Source organism: Coregonus clupeaformis, chromosome 13, assembly GCF_020615455.1.
Source record: "Coregonus clupeaformis isolate EN_2021a chromosome 13, ASM2061545v1, whole genome shotgun sequence".
NCBI classification, from domain to species: domain Eukaryota; kingdom Metazoa; phylum Chordata; class Actinopteri; order Salmoniformes; family Salmonidae; genus Coregonus; species Coregonus clupeaformis.
The window spans coordinates 44,732,107-44,742,867 of NC_059204.1; the positions used below are offsets into that span (position 1 = coordinate 44,732,107).

The following is a 10,761-nucleotide window of genomic DNA, read 5'->3' on the forward strand; positions in this document are numbered from 1 at the left end:
TTTGAACAATTATCCGCCATCTCACTCCTATGACTTAGTAAAAAGAGGTTGGCTCTAGATCAGGCAGAAAGAGGTGGTGTCTATAGAATGGTAAGCCATTGTTGTACGTTTATCCCTAACAATACCAGTCCTGATGGGAGTATCTCTAAAGCCCTAGTTGGTTTAGATAAACTATCAGCTGAAATGAAGAGCATGGCTGGAATGGAGGGAAATGGACTGTTCTCCTGGTTGGGGGAGTGGTTTGGTAAGTTCGCATCATTGGTGGTTACTGGATTTCTGACCCTAGTAGTTGTGTTTCTAATATTAATGTGCTGTACTGCCTGTGTAATTCCTTGTTTGAGAAAGTCTGTTACAGATGTTGTGCATGCGGCTGGTATGATGCCCCTCCTAGGGGCTCAAGAAGGGGATGCAGACACTGAGATGGGGTTGACAAAGGATGACCCTTGGTTTGCTATTGGTGAGGTGGTGGAGTGACACCCTAATGGGTGTCTAAAGGGGGCCAAAGTTTACTTCCCTGTTTATGTTTTATGCTTTATTAATCAAGTTAACCATTGTGAATGTTTGTCTTTCCTTATGTGAAGGTTTGAAGTTCCTGGGTGGCTGGTAGCCAACCTAGTACAAGTTAGGCATAGATGGAAGGACTGAAGGCCTTTTTTTTAAATTATCATTATTGCCTATTAATAAAAGTGTGATTCTTTTTGTTTGTATTGTATTTTAATGAGTGACACCCTAGTGGGTGTCAAAAGGGGGAATCCTACATTTCCCTGAAATTTCTTATTTTGGGTTTTCTTATTTTGGGTTCACACCCAGTGGGTGTGAAAAGGGGGATTGTGGGAAATTATTCTCTTATATTTTAGATGTGCTGTTAGCTTAGAAAGAATACATTAATGATTAAACATAATAGGTTTGTGCTGTACTGATATAGACTGTTTAATATAACAAGCTGTGATTAATGTGAGGAACGTTAGGGGGTAGGATGAGATAAGACTTGTGTCTCACATACACAAACACAGCCTCTTTGTTAGACCGCTCAAGGACATGTGTACTGCAAAAGTGCTGACTGTCTGGTTGCAAAACAACCAACACCTGGCAACAGTGAAGCGCCAAGGGCCTGGGACCAGCCTGTGCGCCAACGATAGGCTGAGTAAGTCTAAACCAGCTCAGACTCTACTCTGATAGGCCTGCTTGGAGCAGGAACTATCTCTGTCAGAGTATTTAAAGAATAACTTATAACAATGGCTTAGTTCTCTGTCTGCCCTGCGTGGTATTTCAGTGGACCCCTATATACGAACATCATATTTACCATTGAAGTGTTTTGCATTAATTAAAATACTAGTCTATTTTAGAAGAGGTGTATTGACCTCTTTTTGTTCCAATACCAGATTTGAATTGACGCAACTGAACACCAGTAACCGAGAGGTGTGCCCTTGAGCAAGGCACTTAACCCTAATTGCTCCTGTAAGTCGCTCTGGATAAGAGCGTCTGCTAAATGACTAAAATGTAAATGTATACGGCGTTTGCAGGAGTAATATCCAGGGGGAGTGGCCAAAACAACAGCAGAATAACTAGGCAACTGGCAGGTAAGACATCTGCTCCTCATTCTCTAAGAATGTATCTTTCTCGTGAAATACGGTAAATGCTGTGTACATTTAAACGTGCATTCTCTGGGACTTAATTTCTACCTAAACAGACTACCCTATGTGGTCGCAGTAATAGCTGTTAGCATTGTAGCTAGCTAAAACGAACCGTTATCTATATTTGACTTCACCAGCTACTTGCTGGCTGCTGCTAGCCAACGTTACTTCGGTAGTTAAATGCTAGCTTTTGGTTGCACGACTACACGAGCCATTTCTTAAGTTCTAAAGATGTTAAATGTGTCACTGTTCAGAGAACAATCAGTTTGCAAATTAGGTAAACGTTATATTTGTCCGTGAAGCTAGTAAATCAATTCCTTCCAACTTTGACCATCCAAAAAGATGTCAGCATCGAGCTAAATTAGCTAGCTACAGCCAGTTTGAGTAACGTTGAATGTGTAGCAGGCAACATTCAAACAAAAACTTAAATTCAGTCACTGACTGTACAATTGGGCAGAAGGCTATTGGCTATGTCAACATGTTTAAATTCCACAGCTCTTGTCATGATAGGTAACTAGCTAGTAGTCCAATGACTTTTTTTTTTACAGCAAATTTGAATATATTGTCCTGGACCTGTTCTTTAGTCATTTTAGCTGATGACAGTTTTGATTAGGATAGGTATCCTATTTTGGTTATGTGAATAGAGAAGGAGAAATAAGACCAACGTGGCAACAAGTGATGTGTCTAAGCTAAGCACACACAAAGGGAGGCTACAGTTAAAGCCTAAGATTACTATCCAGGACATCCCAGAATAGTGTACATTGAAAGACAATGGATTGCAATTGTGTCAACATGATACCAAAGAGCAAACAGGTGTTACTGTTTCTTTTGGATGGAGTGGAGCTGGGAGTATATAGAGACGGGCATGTATAGATTAAACATCTCAGTGAACAGCCAATGTAAAGTACTGTGAATTCTGTTGTCGCCTAGCCTCTGTCACATGCTTTCACTGAAGCCTGGGTGCCTGAGGCTACTTTTTGCATAATGCCCTAGGAAGTGTCAATGAAACTGAAATATTTTCTTCTTCATATCCAGGTACAGCACTCAGAGGAATTGAGTTCCTCTAAGTGACACCCCTTCATTCACATGCAACTATATTTTCTGGAAAATCAACAAAATAATGTAAAGTAGGCCTAATGCTTTTTTACATTACTGACAATGATTATGAAACTCGTCCAGAACGTTGTGTCATCATAGGTTGAATGACCTGGTGCTCTCTACTCAGTCATTTCTCCTGTGGCTGTTGCAAAGGAGAACCAGATGTCCTAAACCAAGATTGAAGCCTCCCACATTTTTGGGGATTTAGTACCTGTACAACCAATCAGCCATGGGAGTCTGTCCTGCTGTGTCCAGGTACTTCCGGAGGTGCAAATATATGATACTGTTGCTACTCTCGGTCTCCGTTTTGGCTTGGATCGCCACTTTTGCCGGTGAAACAGTGAAAGCAAATCAGGATACCCATAGGTCAGCACAGACACTTGAGGATAATGCTGAGGTCCTGAGGGGGGGCAAGCAATACTCCAGCAGATCAGTGACGCAAGTCTTCTCCAATCCTCTCCCTGATACCCCACCACCAAAAAAAAGCTGTCCTGAGAAATCACCACTGCTTCGTAAGTAGGGCTACACAGTATCCACAGATGTTATTGTAAGCTTAATACAGGCTTTGCTATAGCTTACTTACTGATGATAATGCCATGTTACTGTGTGTAAGTATGAAAAAAATGTATGGACTCACTACTTGCAAGTCGCTCTGGATAAGAGCGTCTGCTAAATGACTAAAATGTAATTCCTTGTAAAGAACATTATGTACAGTGTGGCTTACCCCCTTTATATAGCCTCGTTATTGTTATGTACCTTTCTTGTGTTACTTTTAGATTGTATTTGTTTTACTTTAGTTTATTTAGTAAATATATTCTTAACTCTATTTCTTTAACTGCATTGTTGATTAAGGGCTTGTAAGTAAGCATTTCACGGTAAGGTCTACACCTGTTGTATTCGGCGTATGTGACAAATAAAATGTGATTTAACGTGGAGAGAAGAACATTGGTAATCAAGTGAATACTTTAATGTGCAATGTAGGGGTTGTAACTGCCAGATGTATTACTCATTAACATTGCTAAACTGAGGCTCATTTGATTATTTTCACATGCTGTAGCCTATTTGCTAACAGTTTGCATGTAGCCTACATACAATGGCTCCTTGTTGACAGGAAGTGTACAACCGTTGTAATTGTATTGTATTGGCCTACACCATATGGGAGGCAGATGGCACAGCGTTACAGTGGGTTTCCATCAACACAAATTCATGTTTGAAGACGGCTTGTGTTTATGTCCGTGGCCCAAACAGAATGCACACACGCATTTGTAATTATCTGTCCAGACCATGCTATTTTTCAGTTCATGATATTTAGCCACACTTTTTATTTAAATTAGTGCCATGTAAATATATTGCAATGGAGTTGATGGATTTAAAGCATAGATAATGAATTTGTCCATAAGACGTTACAATTTAGTTGTCTAGATTTTCATTATGCCTATTATTTTCTGCCTACAGAGGGAGCCCTGAAGCTCACATTCGAGGACTCTCTAACGCTGAAGGAGGTGGAGCGTGAGAACAGTGGAGTGGCTGTGGGCCAATACCAGCCTCCAGACTGCCTCGCCCAGCAGAGTGTGGCCATCCTCATCCCTCACCGTAACCGGGAGAAACACCTCCTCTACCTCCTGCATCACCTTCACCCCTTCCTCCAGAGGCAGCAGCTGCACTATGGCATCTATGTCATCCACCAGGTATTACTCTCATATGAAGTTACAGTACATGATGTCATTTCCTCAATTATATTTGTATTGATTTTGAGCCGATAAGGGTTACAAACGTTGAAATTGAAAGAGGTTGATGTTTGTGGTTGATTTGTGTGTTGTGACAGGCTGGAGAGGTGACGTTTAATCGTGCCAAGCTACTTAATGTGGGGTACTTGGAGGCACTCAAGGACTACGATTGGGATTGCTTCGTTTTTCATGATGTGGATCTGGTTCCAGAGAACGACAACAACCTATACAAGTGTGACCAACAGCCTAAACACTTAGTGGTCGGCAGGAACGCCACAGGATACAAGTAAATATCTTAGCTCTCAACTCATGTCAACCTTTATGCAAAAGAAGGTAAATGTCTATATGCCATCACAACAGCATCCAAAGTGATGTTGCAGCTATCACTATATATGGACTATTCATACCAAATTCACTTTTTAACATTTCAATTATTACTAACGTTCAATCAAAGTCCCCTTTGTTTGTTTTTGCTCTCGTAGATTGCGATACAAAGGATACTTTGGAGGGGTGACGGCCATGACGAAGGACCAGTTTCACAAAGTGAATGGATTTTCAAACACTTACTGGGGATGGGGTGGGGAGGATGATGACCTTCGCATCAGGTGAGACCCCTATTACTTTTCAACATGGTTAGGGCTGTGGCGGTCATGAAATTTTGTCCACCGGTTATTGTCATGCAAAAGACTGCCGGTCTCACGGTAATTGACCGTTAATTAACATAAACATGTTCAGCATCTCCAGCACTCAACTCATACAAGCTGCTGATGTGCGCCTTTGGAACATCTACATTTTGAAAAAAAGTATAATTTAATATACACCATCACAATAAATCCATTATTTATTTTAGTCAAACCTAAAGAAACATTATGATATGAATAAAATGTATTTCAGAAGAACAGAATATGAGTTGGCCTACTGTAGGCCTATGTTATCTGGCTATGCTCCATGCCATAGGCTGTAGGCTTGTTCATTTAGCTTTCAAGATATGCTTATAAGTTTTATTTTATATGATTTTATAGTAAGAAGAATATAATTGAACAGCTGAATAAAATAGAAAGGATATTTTTCCCATTCCATAGCGAGTGCGCATATGAAGTGGCTATGTTGAGTGTAAAAGTGATCATTTGAAACAGGTTCTATATGCTAGATTTAGAGTTATTTGGCAACTTTAGTTGTGAATGATACAAACCTTAGAATGTCTTAGAAATCAAAACATAAATGGGCTGTATGGTGCGACTATGGGCTTTTGATGATTTGGGAAGTAGCAAAATAAAGCTTGCGCTCTGTCCTTTGCCTCAGGCTGCACAGCTGTTCTCTCATCAAGTGATCATATTTTCACGTCAGACTATTCTCTATTTAATCTTGTCTTTACTAATATGTAAAATTAGTTTTGATTTAGAGTGGCCCATTATTGCAGGGGCAGGGGAAAAAATACATATAAATAGCGAATGGAGGCCAAGTGCTTTCCCGCCGGTCTGTTTTGTAGGCTACTTCGGTTTTATAGCGGAGCATGTGCTTAATATGAGCAGCTGAGAAATAAATATAAGAACACTTATTTCACTCCACGCATCAACCACTAGACCAATTATTTCACTCCACGCATCAGGCTAGACCAATTATGTACCAAAGACATCTTAAATCAGTTTTGTTGTATGTTTATCTGCCATGCGTAATATGCGGTAGACTATCTATGTATTGTATAAGGGCACAATCATAAATTAAATTCAGTTATTTTTTTCGGGCTTGGGCTCATAAGCTAATGCATAAGCTCTAATATGCATACAGTGGGGAAAAAAAGTATGTAGTCAGCCACCAATTGTGCAAGTTCTCCCACTTAAAAAGATGAGAGGCCTGTCATTTTCATCATAGGTACACGTCAACTATGACAGACAAATTGAGAAGAAAAAAAAATCCAGAAAATCACATTGTAGGATTTTTAATGAATTTATTTGCAAATTATGGTGGAAAATAAGTATTTGGTCACCTACAAACAAGCAAGATTTCTGGCTCTCACAGACCTGTAACTTCTTCTTTAAGAGGCTCCTCTGTCCTCCACTCGTTACCTGTATTAATGGCACCTGTTTGAACTTGTTATCAGTATAAAAGACACCTGTCCACAACCTCAAACAGTCACACTCCAAACTCCACTATGGCCAAGACCAAAGAGCTGTCTAAGGACACCAGAAACAAAATTGTAGACCTGCACCAGGCTGGGAAGACTGAATCTGCAATAGGTAAGCAGCTTGGTTTGAAGAAATCAACTGTGGGAGCAATTATTAGGAAATGGAAGACATACAAGACCACTGATAATCTCCCTCGATCTGGGGCTCCACGCAAGATTGCACCCCGTGGGGTCAAGATGATCACAAGAACGGTGAGCAAAAATCCCAGAACCACACGGGGGGACCTAGTGAATGACCTGCAGAGAGCTGGGACCAAAGTAACAAAGCCTACCATCAGTAACGCACTACGCCGCCAGGGACTCAAATCCTGCAGTGCCAGACGTGTCCCCCTGCTTAAGCCAGTACATGTCCAGGCCCGTCTGAAGTTTGCTAGAGTGCATTTGGATGATCCAGAAGAGGATTGGGAGAATGTTATATGGTCAGATGAAACCAAAATAGAACTTTTTGGTAAAAACTCAACTTGTCGTGTTTGGAGGACAAAGAATGCTGAGTTGCATCCAAAGAACACCATACCTACTGTGAAGCATGGGGGTGGAAACATCATGCTTTGGGGCTGTTTTTCTGCAAAGGGACCAGGACGACTGATCCGTGTAAAGGAAAGAATGAATGGGGCCATGTATCGTGAGATTTTGAGTGAAAACCTCCTTCCATCAGCAAGGGCATTGAAGATGAAACGTGGCTGGGTCTTTCAGCATGACAATGATCCCAAACACACCGCCCGGGCAACGAAGGAGTGGCTTCGCAAGAAGCATTTCAAGGTCCTGGAGTGGCCTAGCCAGTCTCCAGATCTCAACCCCATAGAAAATCTTTGGAGGGAGTTGAAAGTCCGTGTTGCCCAGCGACAGCCCCAAAACATCACTGCTCTAGAGGAGATCTGCATGGAGGAATGGGCCAAAATACCAGCAACAGTGTGTGAAAACCTTGTGAAGACTTACAGAAAACGTTTGACCTGTGTCATTGCCAACAAAGGGTATATAACAAAGTATTGAGAAACTTTTGTTATTGACCAAATACTTATTTTCCACCATAATTTGCAAATAAATTCATAAAAAATCCTACAATGTGATTTTCTGGATTTTTTTTCTTCTCAATTTGTCTGTCATAGTTGACGTGTACCTATGATGAAAATTACAGGCCTCTCTCATCTTTTTAAGTGGAAGAACTTGCACAATTGGTGGCTGACTAAATACTTTTTTCCCCCACTGTATGGTGTTTTTTGAGTTAATCATCACCTTAGAAAGCGCTGTCCATTTCGCTGTGTTAGGCTTTGAAACAACATCCACAACAACCATGTTTTATACTGTTTCAAATTGATCATCACAGTGAGGTGAGTTTTAAAGGTATGATAGGCCTACTGTTTTGATGACAAGTGTTTGATGTGATTTTAGATTGCATTTGCATTGATGTCAGAGTGGTTAGAGGGACAATAAAGCCCTGAGCACCAGGTCAGTAGCAACCTGATGATAGTTAGCAGTGCATAAAAGGAGATTACCGTGACTCAACGATCACGTGGAATTTTACTGCGGTCTTAATGTAACATTTTGGACCTCACTCCATTTCTGTCCTACGTCTTAGTCAATACGGAATGTTATTGATTGATTTAATTTGTCTCTGCTAGGGTGGAGCTCCAGAAAATGAAGATTATACGGCCACCCCCTCTTATAGCACGCTATACCATGGTATTTCATAAAAGAGATAGCGGAAACGAAATTAATAAAGACCGGTGAGTCACTGTGGACACAGCAATTATAAATTGCTTGCTGTAATTATAATTATTAGCCTATTCGTCATTTTAATTCATTTTATTCTGAAATTGTGTCTCCTTTACAGGATGCTCTTGCTAGGACGAACACCTCAAGTCTGGAGAACAGATGGCCTTAACACCTGTTCCTACAGTACTCTCTCAGTTGAGAGGCCTCTTCTGTACATTAATGTCACAGTGGACATTGGCAAACCACTGCACTGAGGCTTCAGAGCATCTGTCTTTCTTTACTGTATTGAATACAGTAATTGTGATCTGGTATGTCCATGCCTACATGTTATGTACCTGACCTTGCTGTGACTTGATTGTTTCAACAAGTATTTGCATTCTCATAGAGCATGTTGTCATATTTTTTATTGTAAAGAATCCTGGATTTGGTCATTTCTTAAAATCTCTGGTTGTCAAATAAAAATGGGAACCAAGAGTTGCTCTCAAATCACTCCTACATGAATTGATGAATGTAGAAGGTAACATTGGGGAACAAGGGACAACATGGGACACATTTTCATATATGAATCATTCTCACATTTGTGAAAGTATGCTACATGGAAATGGAAATTAATTGGAATTTTTATGAAATCTTGTTAGAACAGCCGACAACGATATCACAGTGTCGATGGCTTCATTTTAAAGACATCACAAGTTTGATATTTTTGATATGCTGCTACAAGATTTGTGAAGTACCTCAAACACTCATGTTGTCAAATTTCTAATATTGTATAATACTTTTTCTGTTGCCTTAATTAATCCAGTTATAAAATAACCAGAGGTCAGGTCAAATATATTGGCACCCTTGCATGATTCACTATTTCTTCTACAATAAGTTGAAATTAACCCCAAAAAATTGTTCTTCACGTGTATTTGTTTGATTTACAACTGCACAGGACAAAAAAAAAAGGAACTGATATTGCGATTTTTCACTTCAAAGTCAAATGGCCTGCATTAACTAAAATAGCAATTCAACCAGTAAAAAATAAATAAAATAATTCTGCTCCATTGAAAAGGTACAAGGGTGCCAATATTTTTTTGCGTATATCTAGATCCTTGTGGTTCGTCTTGAGTCGAAGCAAGTTGTCCCATTTAGGCTGTTAAGAGCCACCTACTCTCTTTATGTGACACTCACCGTTTTGATCGAATGTATTCTTAGTCTATGCCTGTTTTAACAATGTTATGTATCAAATCAAATTGGACTACTGTGTTTACATTTAAAAAATATGGTTTTGGTATGGCCTGCTCTTTCACATGTATGCTTCTGTAAGTTATGCCTCATTCATATTTGAATGGTGTGAGGTTACAGCTATATAAGTAGTACTATAGCGTTCAATATTTGTTTGTTTCTGTGTTCCTACTTTATCTGATATAGCTGTAATGATTGATGTTAGAATATTTTTTGGGATGCCATAATGACTGATTAATTAAGCGTGCCTTTTTCGATGAGACCTTTCTCTTTTGAATGTTTTCCTTTCAAAACAAATTTTTTTGTCTTGTAGATTATCATATGGTGGGGAGACGCATGAATCAGATGGAAGTTGTGAATTCATGAGAAATAAATGATCTATTTCTATAAACAAAATGTCATTTTCAAGTGTGTTTTAGTTAGGGGTAGTCTTCAATTTGCAATGTATTGTTCTGCAACATGGCTTTGAATAGCCTAGTAGCCTAGTGTAATGTGTTTGTTTTGACAGTGGGTTGACAATACTGATTTCTAAAGTAGGGTCCTTAGCTGAATTTAAACAAAGTCCCTGTTCTTCACCCTCTGCTTTGCTCTACAAATGATGCACAATATGGAATGTAAAACGTTTTTATCTATACTGAACAAAAATATAAATGCAACAATTTCAACAATTTTACTGTTACAGTCCATATAAGGAAATCAGTCAATTGAAATAAAGGCCCAGCCAACCAGAATGAGTTTTTCCCCACAAAAAGTATTTATTACAGACAGAAATACTCCTCCGTTTCATCAGCTTTCCGGGTGGCTGGTCTCAGACGATCCCGCAGGTGAAGAAGCTGGAAGTGGAGGTCCTGGGCTGGCTTGGTTACACATGGTCTGTGGTTGTGAGGCTGGTTGGACGTACTGCAACATTTTCTAAAACGACGTTGGAGGCGGCTTACGGTAGAGAAATTAACATTAAATTATCTGGCAACAGCTCTGAATGACATTCCTGCAGTCAGCATGCCAATTGCACACTCCCTCAACATCTGTGGCATTGTGTTGTGTGACAAAACTGCACATTTTAGAGTGGCCTTTTATTGCCCCCAGCACAAGGTGCACCTGTGTAATGATCATGCTGTTTAATCAGCTTCTTGATATGCCACACCATTCAGGTGGATGGATTATCTTGGCAAAGGAG

At 39.9% G+C, this 10,761-nt stretch overlaps 1 protein-coding gene across 2 annotated transcripts; it reads left to right on the plus strand.

The window, feature by feature from the left end:
* The first annotated feature begins 1,485 nt into the window (after positions 1-1,485).
* Positions 1,486-9,852, plus strand: LOC121579577 (beta-1,4-galactosyltransferase 4). Of its 2 annotated transcripts, none has more exons than XM_041894299.1 (7): positions 1,486-1,580; positions 2,670-3,244; positions 4,188-4,420; positions 4,558-4,745; positions 4,942-5,064; positions 8,264-8,368; positions 8,476-9,852. In XM_041894299.1, exons 2-7 carry the CDS (start codon positions 2,962-2,964, stop codon positions 8,609-8,611), a joined length of 1,068 nt encoding a protein of 355 aa, XP_041750233.1. In that variant the 5' UTR covers positions 1,486-1,580; positions 2,670-2,961; the 3' UTR covers positions 8,612-9,852. The 2 variants fall into 2 exon arrangements, with proteins under 2 accessions (XP_041750233.1, XP_041750234.1); XM_041894300.1 differs by lacking the exon at positions 1,486-1,580 and adding an exon at positions 1,583-1,632.
* Positions 9,853-10,761: the final 909 nt, after the last annotated feature.

Bases quoted from the DNA above. Each gene is read 5' to 3' on its own strand.
- LOC121579577 (XM_041894299.1), top strand. From the start codon at position 2,962: ATGGGAGTCTGTCCTGCTGTGTCCAGGTACTTCCGGAGGTGCAAATAT. The intron at 4,746-4,941 runs GTAAATATCTTA...TTGCTCTCGTAG, and splicing joins AGGAACGCCACAGGATACAA to ATTGCGATACAAAGGATACT. The intron at 8,369-8,475 runs GTGAGTCACTGT...TCTCCTTTACAG, and splicing joins AACGAAATTAATAAAGACCG to GATGCTCTTGCTAGGACGAA.